The sequence below is a fragment of the Sylvia atricapilla genome, chromosome 15 (assembly GCF_009819655.1).
Source record: "Sylvia atricapilla isolate bSylAtr1 chromosome 15, bSylAtr1.pri, whole genome shotgun sequence".
NCBI classification, from domain to species: domain Eukaryota; kingdom Metazoa; phylum Chordata; class Aves; order Passeriformes; family Sylviidae; genus Sylvia; species Sylvia atricapilla.
The window spans coordinates 315236-335059 of NC_089154.1; the positions used below are offsets into that span (position 1 = coordinate 315236).

At 37.9% G+C, this 19824-nt stretch overlaps 1 protein-coding gene across 4 annotated transcripts in view; it reads left to right on the forward strand.

Moving 5' to 3' along the window:
• The window catches only part of VPS35L (VPS35 endosomal protein sorting factor like), a 47009-nt gene that overhangs the window by 22461 nt on the left and 4724 nt on the right, over positions 1-19824 (forward strand). For 2 of the 4 annotated variants that reach the window (XM_066329622.1, XM_066329625.1), the window contains 6 exons: positions 2106-2169; positions 4680-4778; positions 5579-5656; positions 6812-6926; positions 16919-17058; positions 18705-18870. In XM_066329622.1, the coding sequence (XP_066185719.1) occupies positions 2106-2169; positions 4680-4778; positions 5579-5656; positions 6812-6926; positions 16919-17058; positions 18705-18870 (662 nt within the window). The remainder of the gene's footprint in view (positions 1-2105; positions 2170-4679; positions 4779-5578; positions 5657-6811; positions 6927-16918; positions 17059-18704; positions 18871-19824) is intronic. The other 2 variants (XM_066329623.1, XM_066329624.1) reach the window with 2 other exon arrangements.

A 19824-nucleotide genomic window follows, 5' to 3' on the forward strand; every position in this document is an offset into this window, starting at 1 on the left:
TACCATTTGCTCTTTAATTACTGCTCTATTTTGAATACTGAAGCAGAATTTTAAAAGGGAAGTAGCAGTGGTTTTGTAGTTTTCCAGTGAAGCAGAGACACTTTACAATCCAATCTTCAAAACACTTTGGGAGTACAAACAATGTAATCTTTGAGTTACAGTGAATAATAAGCTATTTCTGAGATTCAAATGAATGTGTAGCTACTAAAGCACAGATTGCCATACACAGTTATACCTTTTTGTGGGTCACTGTTTTCAGCCATTACAAAGGGGTGTGAAATCTTAAAAAGAATACCTGGAAGATCTCTAGGAACTTTAATAGGGAAAGCTAGAACTGAGAAGCTGTTGAACCATCTGTATTTTTCCCCTAATTCCTTCTTTTCTATTTTGCCCTTGACCTTGAGGGGCTGAGGTTGTTTGGGATGCCCTGTGCCCTGTTGCACCCTCCCACTGTTTCAGTAGCAGTTGTGCAGTGTGGAAAGCATTGTGGTTTGTAGGTAACTTGCAAAAATCACACCGAAATCTGTGTCTGACTGAAAACAGAGCCAGGATCACAATGCTGCAAATTCTAGCTCTCAGGAGGACAAACCATTTTTTCCTTCTGGTTTGGGTTGAATTGTAAGGGCACAGTTTCTTTTACCATTCTGAGCCCAGAGCCTCTTAGTATGGCAGATGCTGCAAAGGAACTTAAAACTTTCAAATCCTTGATAGGCCATGAATGCAAGATTTGTTGTCAATAAAGAGATTTGGTATATAATTCAAATTTATACCAGCTAGAGTGCTTTATTTTGGGTTAGGGTACTTTATTTGGCTGTATGTTGTACTAAAAGCCACTTCAGCCTTTAAATAGAACAATATATTGTACCTAAACCAGCTTATTAAAAAAATAAAGCAGTTTATAGCAATCCATATTTGATGCTTCCTCTGACACTTTGTCAAAACAATATGAAGTTTACTGGGACCTTTAAAATCCCTTAAACCAGCAGTGCCTTGAGCTAAGATGGTTGTACATCTCTTGGTGTAAATCATCATAAATTCCACTTATTTTTAAGTAACTCCTGCATCTGTTTTTGCTTCCTGGCTCAGGAAACTCCCAGCCCATTGTGTGGGGCTCGCTGACCCCTGTAACAGCTGTTGGAGAACAGCCTTTAGACTGGTAGGGATCTGATTCACAATTGAACTGGAAACCTATTACTGACCTGGAGATCTCATTACAAGCCTTCTGAGCCTTTCAGAGGCCATCAGTTGACTCTTTTTGATGCGCTAATGAACTAATCATGCTGAGGTTTTCTTTCCTCCCTTACTGAATTTGTATAGTAAAACTATTGTTCTCTTCCCATCTGGTGCCTGAGTTGGAAATTGGTAACTGATACACTAAAGGTCAAAGCTGGAGCCAACCTGTAATTTAACTTTCTGTTCATCCATTTTTCATGAAACAGGTTTGACTGACTCGGTTATTATGTGATGTAAATTTGTTTTAAATCAGATTTTGGACTCTGGGTGTAGAATAGGTATGTGTGATAGTTTTGAAAAGAGACTCTATTTTACATACCAGTTTAGTTCAATTCTTACCAAAACAGGGAAAACCAGCACTGTCGCAAGATGAAGCTAATTATTTTTTAAATTCTGAGGCAAGGTTAGTTAAAACTAAAAACCTTAAACAAAACAAACCCCAAACTAAACAATAAACTAATGTTATACACTGTGTAATATTTAAAGGGTATTTCAAAAGCTTTACTCCTTAAATAGGACAACTTTCTTCTAAGAATGCACTTACTAATTTCTTTAGGTTTTTAAACTTAGTTCTTACTCAAGTTCTCATGTTGCAACACAAGACTGAAGCCATTTGTTTGCTACAATGAAGAAAATTAGTGTAGCTTCTTTCGCCTCATGTCAGTCAGTTTTTTAGAGAATATAAAGACACTCAGCAATTTTTACTTTTTTTTTTACATCTGGAATTTAGTTTGGTTCATGGCTGACTTGGTGATATTCACATTAAAATTTGTTTTATACAGAAAAATTTATAAAATATTACATATTTTTGAACCTTTATAGATAAATAGGATAAATAATATTCTAAAATTTACTCCAAATTTTTTTTCTAGTGCTCTAACACTTGAGGATGAGAAAAGAATTTTAGCGTCTTTGATAAATGGATTCATAAAAATGGTGAGTGACAATTTTGTGCAACTGTTGGGTGCACCTTAGAGTTCAGATTTTTGTGTTCCATGAGAAGTAGGTGGCTGTGTGGCTGAATCAGAACCCCGTCTCTGACTTTCAGACCACTGAAAACCACAGGCAGTGGAGTAAGTGTGTCTGCATTCAAAGAGGTGTCACAGTGCTGAAGCTGATACAGTACAAGATTAAAGTTTGAAGTATGCATGTTGTTCATTTAATCATATTTTCTGCTAGTTTTGTGAATCTCCTCTAAAACAGAACATGTATTAAAAAGTTAAACAGCCCCTGAAGCATCAGAGAGGTCATGGTTTATGGGAAGGAAGTTCCACTGCTTAGCTCTAAATGGAACCAATACCAGCTTTCAAAAGTACAAAATGAGTGTAACTTTTTTATTATTCTAACTCTGTTTATCTTAATTTAGAAATAAGATAATTTGTATCATTATATGAGTAGTCCCAGGAGAACCTCCGGTGCTTTGTCTTGAAATTAGTTTTTAACCCATCCCTCCCTCTTATTCTAATAAATCCTTTGTTGATCTCTGTTGGTTTTGAGATGTCAGGGTATTTTAGGGAGGCTTGCTCAAGCTTTTTGTGTTCTCTGACCACTACTCTCAATGCCTGTTTTTTCTTCCACATAGAGCTGATGGGCTTTCTGTCTACTTGCCCTCTTTGTTCTTCGTTGCAGTTCTGTGGATTTACTCTAGATGGTTGCTTCTTCAGCTATAAGGATTTGCCAATTACTGTTCTAATGTAATTTTGCTTTATTGAGCTTTACATGTAGTATAATATAGCATAATTTCCTTTAGGAGGATTGCTTGCATTGCACAAAACTTGATGTGTCTTGATAGTCCTGGTTTAGGGGGAAAAAATCCCATAGCAGCAAAATGACTAGTTATGAATTTAAACCAGCACACATTAAGATGTGGAGGGAAAAATTACAGTCATCCTTACAGTCAGTCTTTTTGGTGGGAATACTTATATTTTTGGCTAAATTTTCTTGAGACTAGGACTCAAGAAGCAGCAGTTGTACAAATAGAGGAAAAGCAAAGACAGTTGTTTGTAATGTGAGAAGCAATCCTTTGTTTTCCGGTGTAGCTTCTTTGATCTTTCACTGTATGGATTAAATGTGAATTTTATTTTAATTTTAAAAAAATTCTTTTGAATGTGTCTTGAGAAATAATAAATAATGCAACCTTTACTTCTATCAGAAAAAAAGAGTGCAGTAGAACACATAAACCTAGACTGCCTGGAGACTGTTCCTCACACTCTGCTTTTAATTGACAGCTGAGACACTCCAGCTGACAGCACTTAGGTTTTTTTTAAATATTCAGGGTTGGACGAGGATTGTTCTCACACAAAGGTTGTTTTTTAACTTCTTTCCTGCCAGAATGCAAGGTTATAGGCTTTTGCCATACTGTATAAGCATATATTTATTAACCAAACTCAAGGAAAACCTGTGTAGTGGTTTGAAAGCAAAACAAGTGAGACACTTCAAGTCAGAAATATAATTTAATGAGAAGAAAAAGGTAAAATAAAATAAATGTAATAATACAAAAGACCACTGACAGAGTCAGAATACAACCTGAGCAGGGTGATGGAAGCAGTCCAAGTGAGGTGGTCTTCCTGAAGCAGTGATCTCATAGAAAGGTCTGGTAGCTCTGGTCCTCTAGAAATCCAATGGGTAAGAGCTGCCTGTACTGTCCCAAATCCCAGCTTATATCCAGGTGAGAACGCTTGGCTCCTCCCCCTGGCTGGATCATCTCCCAATGGGATGATGAGTCCCACAGGGGCTCCTTGATGGCCCATTAAAGAGAGATAGCTCCCGGAGGGAGTTCTCTATGAGCCATGGGCAAGGCATTGATGGGCCATTAACTGAAGGCACCCAGAGGGAGGGGGCCTGGGGAGAGCACTGCTCCAACAATTGGATTCAACAGTTCATGAGGATAGTGATAGAATACTTAGTGCACATCTTATACTCACAACCCAGGACAACCTGCTTTTCTTACTGGTTTATCTAATTAGGAAAAATGCTATTTTCTGTTTGAGGCCCTTTATCAAGTAGAGATTAGAGGAATCTGAATACAGATTCACAGATATATTTCTGTTTTTCTGGGGTTTTTTGTCTTGCTTTCTAAGTATGGTCAAACCAAGCCTTTGTCTCTCCCATAAAGAATCAAGAGTTCTGCTAGTTTTGAAAACACTTCACAAATCTAGGATTTAAATATTGTTTTCTTGAAAAATACCTGATCTGTAAAGTAGACTCTCATGTGGAATATAGACAAAAAAATCAAAACCAAACAATAAAACTTTCATGTTTCCCTGAAGCTCAAGTATTGCAGACAGTTAAAAGAACAGAGATTCTCTGACTGCTGTTTATTCTTACTGCTGAGTTTTCTCCTTAGCAGTATATTGGGATTTTGACTTTTGTGATTTTTCTGCATGCAATTTTACATAGATTTAAGGCCTACAGTCGTGAATCCAGGGGCCTTTTTTCTTTTATAGGTTTCATTTGGCCATGACTTTGAACAACAGCTGAGTTTCTATGTTGAAGCCAGGTCAATGTTTTGCAATCTGGAGCCTGTTCTAGTGCAGCTGATTCATGTAAGCCACAGTTTATCTACATTTCCTTAATAAATCGGGATATATTTGCAGTTCTCTCATTCCCTGCTCAGATTATTGGTCTATGGCAAAATAAATCTGAAATGTTTTAATCAGATGTTTATAAAGTGAACTTTGATCTCATCTCTGGTTTTATCCCCTAAACACTCCGAAGTTCTTGCTTGACCAGCATGCATGGTATTATTGCAACAAAGAAAATGGGCTATCTTGCAAGAGATTTCATGTATAATAAAATAAATGGCACTTCTGTGCATTCAGAATTTGGGTTGCCTCTTCTGTAATTCTCCATCTAGGAAAGATAAGACTGTGTCTGGCTGCAGATCCAGGCAGCGTCCTGCTGTGATTGGGAAGGTTAATCTCTTTTCTGTATTGAGTCACAGGTGAACGAGGTGAACTAAATTGCTGCATCTGATTCCTTAGCAACATTGTATCTTCCCTTAAATCCTTTTGTTATTTTGGTTTATGGTTTTTTAATCTGTATTAGCTAGAAATCATGATTTTTATGCTAGCAAGGAGGTGACAACTCTATAGCTGGGAAGGAAAGAATAAGCTAAAGGCTTGAATAAAACAAGTCTACTTTCACAAATTGAGTCATATTTGCTTTCAGGAACAGTCACTAAAATTCTCCCAGTAAAAAGCAAATAGTACAGTGGGGACACACTGTATCAGGGTTCCTTTGGACTGGCTATTCTCTAAATGCCTGCAGTAAAATGTGCAGGTTGTTATTTGCCGCTGAGGCTGTGCATTTTTCTTAATGGTTTGCTTTTGTTTTGTGTGTTCAGTCTGTGAACCAACTAGCAATGGAAACCAGAAGGGTGATGAAAGGAAATCATTCCAGAAAGACTGCTGCATTTGTCAGGGTAGGTCTGACTAATAAACTCTGAGCCTGCTTTCTTTGCAGGTAATACTGCCTGCTGCCACCTAAGTTTATAATTTTTGCAAAACCAGTATGTTAGTATTTTTGACACTGTGAGTAGTCCCATTTTCTCTAATTACAAGTAGTCTTTCCTCTCTAAAGCCAAATGTTGCTGTTTAAGAAAAAAAAAGACCCAAACCATCTAACAGCAGCTTTGTGCTGAAAAAGAGGAGCAAGATTGACTCCCTCTCCAAAAGAAGGTTCACCAGAGAGATGTTTGTGTAAATTCTGGAAAGCTCAGATTTTCAAATTATATTTGAAATAAAATGCCAAATTTCTATGTAACTCAGTCACAGTGAGAATGGGAGATGGGGTATAAAATATATTCAGACTTCTGTCTTATAGGATCAGTACTGATATGCTGAAATCAGGATTTGAATTTCAAATAATGTGCTCCTTTCAGCTTTAGTACCTCTGAGTCTATATAGAAATGGGCAAATGTGCTTTGACCTGTGCATAGGCCATCACAGGATATCCAGGTTGCTTGCGTTCCCTTCTTCTAATCTGAAATGTGGCACCCAAGGTGTGTCCATTGGCTTCCATGTGGGAAGCTATTTGAGTGTCCAATGGACTCCAGTTCATGGCACCTGTGTGGTGTCCTAGGCAGAAGGTGGCTGGGCTGACCCTGGGCAGCTTCTCTCTGCTTGGGGCTCCTGCTCCATGCAGGATTTTGGGCTATGCCCATAGGCTGTACCTGGGTTACCTCTGCTTCCTCCCTGTGCACACAGGGCACCTGCTCTGACCACTTGGACAGATGGTTTCTCCCTGAGGACACTAATCTGCTTTTCTAGTTAGCTTTGGGTCTTCAGCTGAAAGGTGATTACCTGAGGAGAGAGGAACTCTTTGAGCTACAGTCATACAGAGTCAGTTTTCAGCTTATCTAGTAATAGTAACAATTTTTTAAAAATTATAATTATTGAAGTACTCATTAGAAATTTAAAATTTCTGATTTGGGGCTTCATGTAATACTTGCTTTGTATTGAAAATATTTCCCAAAACTGATTTACAGATTTTGATTCCTAATTCTGTATTAAATCAGTTAAGATTGTTATAAGTCTGAGATAGGAATTTTATCCATTTTTTTTTATATTTACTTTAGGCTTGTGTTGCCTTCTGCTTCATTACAATTCCATCTCTGAGCAGTATCTTCACACGTCTTAATCTGTATCTACACTCCGGACAGGTTGCTCTGGCAAATCAGTGCCTTTCACAAGGTAAGGCATGAATTTGTCTACTTAATGGCTCTCTTATTTCAGAAATATTTCTAACTGTGAATAATAACTTGGTTGATACCCTAAGTCATATGTATATTTATGATGGAATTACGATACAGCTCTGTTTGAAACACTGTTAAAGCAAAACCATGTCCTATTAAAGCAGCTCTTCAATGTGGTCTCAAGAGCCAAGACAGCTGATTGTAGTTGACATACTCCTGGTCATGAGGTAGGCTGTCCTAAATGACTTAGGAATTATGGAAAGTGTGAAAGTTTTTCTCCTGCATAATTATGCGAGCACTCCAATCTCAAATTATTTTAATTTAATTATAATTAAATTATAATTTTTATAATAATTGGGAGGGGGGAAAAAAAAGTATCCGTGTAGTAGTTCACAGGCTGACAAAATTCACTGATCAGCTGGAAAAGAATTCCAGGTTAGGTCAGTGACAGCAGAAACTTGTTATCAAAGCACCTGCATGATAAATGCTTAGCCAAGAAAATGTGCCACTGTATCAGAGTGAAACAGTGGCATAATACCAGATCATATGAAGACTGAAAAATATATTTTCTTTTTTTGGATCTGAATTATTGATTGAAATGTGCCTGAGCACATTTTCAGCCATCTTGTTAGTTCAGTGTTAAGTAATAGGAGATTCTGACAAAAAGTGATCTGCGGAAAAAAATGGGAGCTATTCTGGCATCAGAATGAACATTAAGTCTGTGTCACATTTGATATGATGGCATTCATGTTACAAATGGAAGTCAGTCTATTCCAAATGTCTTCAGATACTTCTAACTGCTTGCACTATTTTTCTTTTCCTTTTAAAAGTGATGTCATTCAACTTTGCTTTACAATTTTAATCCTGGCTTTAAATGTCTGCTCTCCAATAGTAAATGCTTTTCCTTTTTCACGTTTCCAGTGGAGCTGTAAGGGTAATAAATTGGACTACTTTGCAACATTTTTTGTGGTGGCTATTAATTCTTTGTGTTAGCTCTGTGCTTCTTCACGAGAGCTTGTTTTTCAAGCTCTGCATTTACCAGCAAGTTCCCAGCTGCACAAACAAGCTGACTTAGGATGCTGATTAAGACTTTTTAGTTCACGGTGCCTGTTACATTTCTTTGTTTTGAATGGCTGGGCTATGTTGCCCATACAGCAAAGCAGAGGGATTTAGAGTAAAGCTGACTGTTGTGTCCAAGTTTGTTGTGCAAATAAAAGATCTGCAAAGTCTATTGTTGTGCAATTAGCACTGTGCAGTTTCTTTCAGAGTTTACATAAAATGGAATCACTTTTTCTCCCTATGGTGTTTAATTGGCCAACTTACCTTATCCTGTATGTCAATTTTTGTTATTGTTGCTATGTTGCAGGGCTTCTCTTATTGGAAGCAGTTTTTCTGTAATATTTGGTCTTTGAGAATTATTCCTTGACCATGTTGGGACCCACTCTGTGGTTTAATATCTTTCAACTTATAAACTGCTTTTCCACTGTTTTTGTGATCCAGTTCTTCTCTGAGTGAGACTCCTGGGCCCAACAGTTGTCCATATTTTTCAGTGTGAGGGTTTACAAATGTGCATAGCTGTTGTTTGACACATGAGTACAGTGCACTCACTAAACAATTACCAGGATCCTCATCCTGAAATCTTTTAAGGTGGCAGAGTAATCTGCGAAGTATTATAAACTCAGTCTCTGAAATGTATATTTATTAACCATACTGTCCTGAATTTTAGACCCACAAGCTGTAGAGAGGAGCATTTGGTCCATCTCTGCTTTTGTTAAAATCAAGCAAGAACAAAACTGATGTTCAGTAACTCACTTCATTTACCAAGGTTTTAGTTATTCACTCTTTTGCTCCCCTAGCAAAACTATTTTGGGTATCATTTTTACTCAGAGGCATGTAACTTGCATGAGTAATTTAGCATGTGTTAAACAGTTAGGCAGTGTCTTGGGACATGTTTTCTGAACTCTCTTTCCATATATTGATGCTCTGAAGTCATATAATGTGTCCTTGAAAGTTACTTTTCACACAGTTTAATCTGTATCTCAAATGAATGAGTAAGAAGTAAGAAGTACTGATTAATTCATAACAGCAAATTTCACTCCAGTCAGTTAACTGAGTTAACCAGTGCCAATTAGACTCTTATCTACTAAAACTAATGCAGCATGAAGTGAAGATTTAAGAGTGTGCCATTAATGATAGCATTAGTCCAGGAAGGGAAACTGTGCTTTTTCTGTAACTTTTATTTCATGCTGATTTGAATTAGCTTAATTGGTTCAAAATTGTGAAGAGAAATAAAGCTGAAAGGTAATGTACCTGATCCAATAGCTCAGTCAGCAGTGGTGCATGCATGAGTTTTGTGCATGCACTTCCTCCTGGAAGGTTCCAACTGGTGTTTGTAGCAAGTAAAGTCCTGGATTTATCTCAATTTTAAGTTTCTATGGGGAGTCCAGCTGTTTCAGTGAGCTGACCTTTCACACAAACACATAACAAAATTGAGTTCCACTACTTTTGTTGGCAATAGGGAGATTTCTCTATCTTGGAAAAGGAGGATGTGCAGGTGCTAACAATAAATGAATTTATGAGTCTGAGGACTGCACTGATAAGCTATCAGCAACTGGAGAGCCACAGCTAATCTGCTTATAGCTGGAAAAGTTTGAGTTTTGCCTTATTCCCAGTTTCACGGGGCAGCAGTCATAACCATCAGTTCTTCCGTATTGCTTCCATTTCCTCCATCCCAGCCTTGCTGGTTGGATTTGCCACATTGTTAATCAAACCAAATGTTTGAACTCATCCAAATACTTCAGTATTAAAAAATTGTAATTTTTTGTGGAATAGATTTTCTTTTAATGAAGTTGGGTCAGAACTGTGAGTTTATAGGCTCATGGAACTCTGGCATTAATACACTGATGCCTATCTGTCTGGGAACATTCGGAATGTATTAAAAATGACTGCTGTCTCTTTTGTCTCCAGATCCCAAGACCTGCTTTAAATGAAATGAATTTATAATTATGTTTAGAATGTTTTATCTGAATGAATAGATGCATAGGTTGTATCTCTGGAGAGCCTACTAAGAGCCCACCTTTGAAAGGAAGATGCCAGATTTTGTGGAGATGAGCTTTTCATTTTTCTTAACTGAGCCACTAAGCACTGCATGCTGCCAGCAGAGAATAATAAATTCTCATTGGTCATGCTTTCTGTAACAGGAGTGCTTGCACTAAATTGAGATTAAATGTGTGCTCCATTGTGTCACTCTTCTGGACTTCTGAGATATAGGTATGATTTTCATTGCACACATTTCATTCCACATTTCTCCCTGTGGAAAAGCTACTTTTGTCTGTCAAAAAAGAGACAGCATGGGTTTTTAATGTTTGGTCACAGCATTCAGCGGGTGGGTAGAGATGACATAATTTTCTGGTGATGTCTGTTAAGCAGCATTTTTGTTTTAAAGGCTGTGAAATCTTCGTCTCACTTGAAATAACATGCTGAGTGGTAAGGTAATTCAGTTGATTCTGTCTGACTAATTTCACTGGGATATTGTAAAACATTAAACTTTATAAAATGGAGAGTCTGTCCCTCAGATAAACTGTTGCAGACCTTTTTGCTTAGCATATGCAGATTTTAATTCTGAAGCATACAGTGCTTAATGCACTTGTGGGTATTTGTTTAGTTTTCCAGTTGTGGCTAAAAGAAAAAAATTGCAAAGAAAATTTCTTTTCTACTGTAGAAAATGTTACTTTTCCATGAGTGTTCTCTAAGGCTTCAGTCACACTCTGGAGAAAGTATGGTATAGAATATCTAATAAGTAATTTTAAATCATAGTCTAATAATGGTTTAGAGTATTTTCTCAGTACCATTAGATAACAGTTTTTAGTATTTCCTCCTAATCTCCTGAAATCTTTATAGATCTGAAGAATATAAATAGAGAGAATTTGAGGTAAAGAATTTAAAGAAATAGGAACATGAAGAGATTTTCCTAATTACGGATACTAGGACTTGGCTTGTGTTTCTCTGGTGAGAATGGTACATGGTGACTGTGTTATCTCTTCATATACTGCTTTCCTTGAAGGCAGTAAAAGAGCTTTGGGAAAAGAATGCTGTCATACTGTGTTCCTTACAAGTGATGCTAAGTGTTGCTTCATTTGGACAGAATTGTGAGCTCTTCTGTTATCTGGGACTTCCAGAGCTGGAGACTTTTCCCATTCCCTGGGCTTTTTCTTGTTCCTCTCTTTATCCCAGCCAATCACTTTTCTGTATGATATAAGAGAGATGACATCTCTGTCTCTGTAAGCTTTTCATACTAGTACATTATATCAGTTTGTCAGTTCTTCAAGTCTGTCTTCAAGCCTGTTTTTGAAAGTGTCTCGTAGCATCTATTAAGGAAACAATAATGTAGAATGATGCTTCTTGGCTTTCAGGTGCAGGTGATTTAATACATCCTTCAACAAACCTTGTGTATGGACCAGACCATGGAATTTAATAAAACAGTTGGACCAGTCGTTGGGTATTTAGTATTTTTAATCAATTTTTGCTTTTTGGCCACTGTAACTTCATGTGATAGTGAGTTCCACAGTTACCTGCAACTCGGAAGTCTAATGTTTAGGGATTCACTTCTGTTAAATGTTTGGTGAGTGGCTCAGAGCCTGCAGCTGATCTGCTGGACCAAAATTCAGTCATTCCTGATTAATTTTCTTTTTGCTTTCTATAAGATAATGTTGTTGGTAAGTTCCTGAAGAATCTGCTGTCAGTACTGACTTTTCTAATAAGGAAACAGTTCCATGCCCTAGCACCTTTTTTATCTTTTTGTGCTTTTGGAAATGGGAAGATTAGATTATTCCAGGTATGAATGCCCAACAGCAATATAAATGATACAAGGACACCTCAGTTTTCCATTACTCTCCTAGTGATTCTAATAATCGCCTCGCCTTTTCAACAACTGTTTAGGATGTAGTTTTTAGGAAACCATCTATAATGATTCCAGAATATTTCATGAGTGTAAATAGCCTATTTAGAGCTTCTCTTTCTACAGTTATAGCAAGGGCTATTTCTTTCCCCAAATGTCATACTAATATTAGAGTTCATCTGCCGCTTTATTGCCCAGAATCATGAGATCCATCTGTGATGCTTTGCAGTCACGTTCCAGACCAGTCTGCAAACATTGTCACCTCCCAGCTCATCCTAAGGACATGTCTCTGCAAAACCGTAAGGAATGCAGTAGTAGTTATTTTGCTCCACCGTGAAAATGTTTTATTCTCTCTCCTTTCCCCATCCACTCCATCCATTTTTAAGTTGTGTGCCCTCATGAGGACCTTTTTCATTGTCATCTTTCAGCTTAGTTGTTTAAAGAGCCATTTCTATAAGGATAAACAGTAAAAGTTTTTTTAAAACCTAAGTATTTATTAATGGAATTACTTTTAAACACCGTCTTGCTGGTTCTTTGGAAGACTTGAGAGACTTCTGAGGATCTGAGGAATGATTTCTCTCTGCAGAAAACATACAGGCTTTCCAGCCTTGTGTCTTTTTTTTTTTTTTTTTTTTTTTTTTTTTTTTTTTTTTTTCCTCATAGGAACAGTAGAAACTATAGTATTTAACTGCTGCATTTATTACTTCAAAATTTTCAGTATTACTGGTGGAGCTTCCTTTAGAGACCTCACAGTCTTTAGGGATTATGTAGAATTTAGAAAGGCAGGCCATAATTGTGGTTGGTTTTTGGGTTGCTTTTCTTTCTGGGTGAGAGGGGAGGCAGCGGGGTGGGGTGTGTGTTGCATTTACTGATTACACCTTAAGAATAAAATATCTTGTATCCAGTGTCCTTGCTGATACTGTCTGATGGCCCTGTACAGATCTTCCACTTCTGCCTCTATATGCCTTTTTCCCAAAGTTCTAATGCCTTGTAACAATCTTTAATCAAGCTGTGCCTAAAACTGGCTCTACCAAGCTTCATCCACATAATTACCTTTTATCTGCAGCTAATTTGTAGTATGAAATAGTGTGGATTAACACAGTATGTTTCAGCTCACCAAGCAGCAGTGCATTCATTTCCTAATTTCAAGTTTCTTCCTTCAAAGAGTTCTTGGTTGTTTCTGGAATTGGAAGTGATATTTAGAGATCTTTAAGATGGAGAACAATTTGCAGTAGTTCAAGGGAAAACCACATTTCAGCAATGTGGCAGAACTCTCACAGTGACCTCACCAATGTGACAAGAAGGAGATTCAAATGTTTACAATGCTTGGTTGTCAAAACAGTAATGGATTAATTTATTTAACAGAAAAAATAGGGTAGTAAAACCTCTAACCTTGCTTCCTGATAGTTTTTTGCACTGGAGTACAAGCTTCATTAAATTTCCAACATCTGTTGGATGTGGAAGCAGAATCTTTGGAGTATTAAATTAGGTTTGACAGTGTTGTAAGACAGGAAAGTGGCGTGGAATGCAGAAGATGTGCATGGCCCCTGGTTTTGTCCTTTGGGGTGGACTTAGCCTGGTGCAATTGTAGCCATGACTAAAAATACTTTGGGTAGGTATGTTAAACTTGCTCCCTTTTGCTCTTTGAAGGTAGACTTAAGGAGTTTAGTTGTTTTCCCATCTCTGACTCTGTTCCTCCTTATTTTTGCCTGCCTGAAATTTGAATTCATACAGTTTAATTGGCTGTCAGAGGTACAGAAAATACAATGCAAGCTGAATTTTTATATATAGAGATTGATGCATAGAAATATATGGAGGTACATATAGTTGTGTGTAGGTATCATTAAACACGTGTGCATGTGCTATCACGAATGTTGTCAATAGCAGAACATTCAACACCAATTTCACTTGGTTTTTCTTCTGTAGGAGGCTATTTATGGAAGTGCTGACTTGGATTTCCAAGACTGTTAGTTTTTTGTAGCCTGAAGGTCAGCAGGTATGCTTGGGGAAAAGGTTTATAGGATTATGGTCAATCAAAATGAAGGAGCTGCTGTGAAAGGATTAATTTAGTGAAGCATGAAGTCTGTTACGTTCAGAGCACTGCACAAGATATTAACAGCAGTTGGGGAAGGCTTCATCATGGTGATTTGTTGTAATGCACAGGCTGCTCTCCCCTTATCCAGTTTAACAGTGGTTCACTTCAGAAGCAGTACTGTACTTTAGGCAGATAAAGAAAACAGCATCCTTCATCAGAAGAAGCCTTTTTAAATCTTCTTTTTGGTTTTTAATCAAGAACATAAGACTGTTGTGGTTTTCAGTGCTTTTTAAGTGGTTCTTTACATCTTTTGGAAGCCAGAAAAAGCAATGTATTGGCTTTGTTTTAAAGCATCTCTACAGTAATAGTTTTAAAAATTGACTTTTAAAGATACAGAGAAACCATCATGGCATAACCTGATAATTAATGTAATTCAGAATTAAGCACTGATGCTCATTTCATACTTGAAAAAACAGCATGTCTGTGACAAACGCAGAGCATGTAATGTGTACTCTGACACCTCTCTGCCAGGATGGTAATGCTTGAAGGACAGGACATTTTCTGCAGTCTGTAATAAAAACCTTTGCATTGGTATGTTTTGGGGTTTTTTGGTTTTGTTTTTGTTTGTTTGTTTGTTTTGTTTTTGTTTTGGGTTTTTGTTTGTTTTTTGTTTGTTTGGTTTGGTTTGGTTTGGTTTTGCTTCTTATGAAGCAGAATTACATATATCTTGTATAAATGTGCTTCAGTGTTCCAGCATAAAACCATTTCATGGTTAGCACAGATTTGCAGGACTTACTGCAAAGTGTACACATTCTCCTTTACCAATTCTTCTGGACGTACCGAAATGAAACACAATTGTTTTGTGCTCTATTGCTTTTTTGGCTTGCCTTGCTGCATTGAGTGGAGGAAGCGGGGGGGAAAAGGCAAGGAACAAGGATTAAAACTGTGGGGCAAGAGCCTCAGTGTCCCCGTTGTGCTGGGGCAGTGACAGTGTGCGGGGTTTGCAGTGACCCTGTGGCCGCGGCAGCAGCAGTCACACGGAGCCAGCCGCAGGAGCAGCAGCTGTGTGGCTGTTGTTGGTAGGGAAGGCACAGATGGAGGCTCTGGGCGGTTGTGGCACCACGGGCAGGTCCGTGGTGGCGGAGCCAGGCGCTGCTCTGGGCAGCCCAGAAGGAGGGAGTTTTCCGAGGGAGCTCGTGGCTCTGGAGCCAGATGACGAGACAACTCGCGTTCACAGCAATGGCAGGAGGCAGGAGGAGTAAACTGAATCAAATTTCATGGTCTCAAAGTGAAGATAAGAGGGTTTGGGCTTGCACTGTGACAGACGTTTAGAGGGGAACGTGAAGGATTGTGATTGCTGGGAGAGCAAGCAGTAAATTAGGGTGAGGTACTTTTTCACTGTGGACGCTGATTGTTGCACAGGTCATTCTCGTCCTGTTATGAAATAACTTCAGAAGGCAGGAGCATTCCCTGCACAGACATGGGTACTTTGGTACGCAGACTCTTTTCTAAGGCACGTTTTTTCATTTGTCTGGTCACATGTTTTTATTGTATGATGATGTGGGTCATGCACTTTGCACTTTTTTTTGAGACGACTGTGGAAGTGACAGCGTTTCATTTACTTGTGCTAGAATGAACTGCTGCTGCTGCCTTCCTTCCTCAATAAAGCTCAGAGAAAGATTACTTAGCTTCCTTTGGGTTGGCTGTCTAAACTCATACATTGGAAATAAACACTCTTTCACCTCAAAACAAATGTGCAAAATAAAAGGAAGGACAATGGAAGAAGGACAATGGAAGTTTGATGGAAGAGGTCTGCATTCTAAGCACTAAAAAGTCCAGAAGGGCTTGAGCACTTCCACAAGAGTGAGAAGAACTACAGTTTTTCCAAAGCACATGTTTCTCTGGTATTCCTCATAAGCTTAAATTAGATATCAGTTGGTACTATATTTAGCAAATTTGCTTGGAGTCTCAAATGAATTTTTCCAGAGCAAGCTGTGCTCCTGGAAATACCCATGCCTTCCTGTCAGTGGTGTCTCCATCCCAGCCATGTAACACCTCTTGGCTTTCACCAAGAATTCTTCTTTTGCCTTTGATAAAAGTTGATTACATAGCCTAGGTATCTGTTCCTGTAAAATAAAGACAAGATATTAATTCTGAAGGATGTTTTGAAGTATATGACTCAACAACATGAGTGGGATGTGGATGCTTGGATATTCTGAAATGTTGCTAAGAAAGTGCAGAACAATGTTGCTGTAAGAATTTTTTTTGTGAACTCAGCATATATGGGAGGTCTTCTAGTGTAGGAGGTCTTCTAGTGTAAGAGAGAAAATATAGTTGCTTTTAACTTAAGAATATTAATAAACTGAGGAATAGATGTTCTAGTGTTTGGACTTTGTTTTTGTAAGATTAGAGACATAATAAAGAGTTATGAAAAACCTATTTTCTTGGCAGAAAATAGCTATTCTGCCAAGGCTATAATGGTGGATGGTTTCTCTAGTTCCTGTATTGTGATTCTTGGAAAAAGTCCTTTTATCTACGTAACCAGCAATACCCCAGGTTTGAATACTATATTAATGTTTTACTTCTAGGGATTATAAATAATTAGAAATAGGAAATGGTTGGTACTTCCTTAGAACTTTAACAGACTTTTGTGAACGAATTGGTGAACAAGATAGCATGAACCTTTTCCCCCCATTGGATTCCCCACTCTCCTGTCATAAGCATTTCTTTGATAAGTCAATTTTGAATCATGTGCTAATTTCTTATTATATATGCAATACATGTGAAATGATAGTGTGTCCTTATTAGGTAAAGGGGAAGAGTTATAACTTCAGAAGTTTTGAGTTATGTGGGAAATTCCTTTGGAGAAATGGCGTAATTTGAATTAACACAGATTTCTCAAGAATCAGACCACTGCTGAGTCTTGGGTTTCTCTACAGTTCAGCACATTCATTTTCTATAATCTATTTGAAACAAATTCAAAGCAGCCACTGGATCACAGGCATGGCTGCCATCACAGCTGGAGTGATGTAACAGCATCTCTATTTTTATTTTGTAGCTGATGCTTTTTTCAAAGCTGCGGTTAGCCTTGTTCCTGAGGTGCCAAAAATGATCAGCATAGATGGAAAGATGCGACCTTCTGATGCCTTCCTCCTGGAATTCCTTTGTAATTTTTTTTCCACATTATTAGTTGTTCCGGTAAGTTGAGTGTGTATGAATAGCACATAGGTTAGTATAGACTATTTTGATTTTCCTGACTAAAAATTTAGAGTAGACTGGGCTTCTGGAATGGGAGGTGCAAGGATTAATTTTCCGTGAAAAGATAAACTGTTCTGCTCATTGGCTGCAAAATCACTCACCCCAATGCAGAATGGGGAGGCAGAACAGTTGTGTGGAGGTGGAGGTACAGCACTGCCACTCTCAATAACACCTCTCACTAGAAGTGGATTTAGGGTAGAATGAAATACCACCATCATTTAATTGTGTAAAGATCATTTACTGGTTTATTAGCTAAGCACTCAAAAAACTCCTAATACGTGAGGAGGGGAAAAATATAGAGCTATAGTTCCTGTTAGTTTCAGTTACTTTGGTATAGGTCATCTAATCATTTGAGTAAAAACAATAATTAGAAGATATGTTTTGGCATGATCTTCCTCTTCTGATGAATATTTCTCAAAGTACTACCATTCTATGCCCTTCCAGTTTTTAACTAACCGTCAAGTTGAGAGAGAGATGTAATTTTCCCTCTGAAATATTTCCAGTTATATCTAAAAGATGAGGGGAAATTGTAAATTAACCTGGAGGAACAGAAAAAGAAGTTTGAAGTATTCATTTGTTCTTGGAGAGAGTGAGTTTTTCCTCCTCACTGAAACCTCCCTTATGGTTTTCTCCTTCCTTTTTCCTTTGCCTGTTTGGTGAAGCAGCACAGAGTGTGGTGCTGTTCAAATCCTTGTTGTCAGAGCTGTGGATTCCCCCTGTTCCAGTGGCAGGGGTCTCCCAAGCCATGCATGTTCACACACATGGAGGTGCTGTATTAGAAGGGAAGGGGAAGCTGCCTCTGGGATGTGTCATTGCTGTGCACTGACTGCAGGAGTCAGGGACTGGGATTATTAACAGGTGATTGAAGAAGGGACTGATACAATCTCTTGGATTCAGTAATGAAAAATAACTTGCAATGAGATGCCAGGATTCAGAAACTAGCTTCCTTAACTTTGTTCCCTATTTACAGAAGATCAAAAGGAAGTGTCCCCAGTGGACTGTGATTTGTCCTGTGTATCTTGGTGCCACTGATCCAACTGCCAGCTGGAATTAGCTGGATGCAATATTAAAGCTGCTTGTAAAATCTCCCAGCTTATGTAAAGCAGAGTCTTTCTTTTCATTTCATGTGAAAAGATTGTTGATTGGTAAATGACTTCCCAGTGTAGGTGTTCTTCTGAAACTCATAATTACATGAGTAATACACTACAGCTTACTGATACAATTTTAATAATGAAATCTACTCAGTGTTTAATTTTGGAGGCTTAGATGTTAAGAAGCTGACAATTAATTTTGTACTGTTCCCCCATGACTACAAAATAAAGCATTCCAAAGTTTGTCTGTGGAAGCTGCCTGGATCATGTTCTGATTATGGGTCAAATGGGCATTTTAGATGGAAACTGGAAAAAAAAATTAAAGTATTTTCAAGAAGCACACTTAAGAAAAGTAGGTGTCAGCTTTAATTATATTGTAGTACTGCTTTTACAGAGCTCAAACTGCAACTCTACACCAGTGGATGACTGCAAATAATCCTCTTTTTGTTCCAGGGTTGTGGTGTAGTTTTGACCCATCTTTTTTCTTCTCTGTAGGACCATCCAGAACAAGGAGTGTTGTTTCTTGTGCGAGGATTACTAAATGTGATCCAGGATTATACTTGGGAGGATAACAGTGATGACAAAGTCAGGATTTATACTAATGTTTTGCATCTCCTGTCTGCAATGACTCAAGAAGCATTTATCTACCATGTAGATAAAGGTAATACCTAAGATGGGCTCTGGCTCCTTGCACTCCACCAGGACATTTGTAGTATTGTCTTACCACCATAGCCACTTAATGAAGACTGGTGGCAGTCAGTCTCACAGAATGGATTATTGTTCTGTTCAGTTCCAGGTATTGTGATTTAGAATAATCCCAGGAGTTGGGTTCTGAACAGGTGCAGTCTGTTCTTTAGAGTGAATCTGTGCAGAGTGGGTTACTTAGTTTGCTTCTGCTGATATTGGTGCAAATGCTTATAAATGTGAACTTTTCAAGTAAAGATTATGCATATGAAGGGTTTTTTTTAAGTCCAGAGTATCAACTTGATTTACACTTATCGTTGGTGTTTCATCCACATTTATTAACAACTCCAGTTTTCAGAATGTAAAGCCTAGTCTTCATTATTTAAATGATGTATTTGCTGCTTTGAAGGCAGGCTTTCAGTTTTGGAAATTGCAGTAACTTACAGAAATACTCAGAATACCTAGAAAATTCTAAAGATTTTACATTTTGTAAAATTGCTGCCATCTTTTTTGTAATAATTTTTAGAATATTTTATATGCTATAAAATATGAATATTTGTCTTCTGATTATAGATTACTAAATTAGGGTAGGGTAATAAATAAAACATCTTTTAAAGCATTCTTAATGATTAATGAGTCAGGGAGGCCAAGATGGTTTGATTTTTTCTTTCAGTTGCACAAGACTTTCACAGAGGGGCAGCCTGGAATGTGTTCTGCAGTTCTGGTGAATAGTCTGTCAGATTTGCCACCCGTGACAAAATAGCTCTTGCAGTTAGCAGCACAGAAAACAGCTGTCAGTGGAAGGGCTACTCTGTAGTAAATCTGCTGTTCAGATTCTGTAAGGAAGTGTACTTTTAATTTTTCTTTTACTCAGTTTTTTTATATGACCAAAATAGCTGCATAATCTCCAGATGAGAAATCTTAAGTTAAT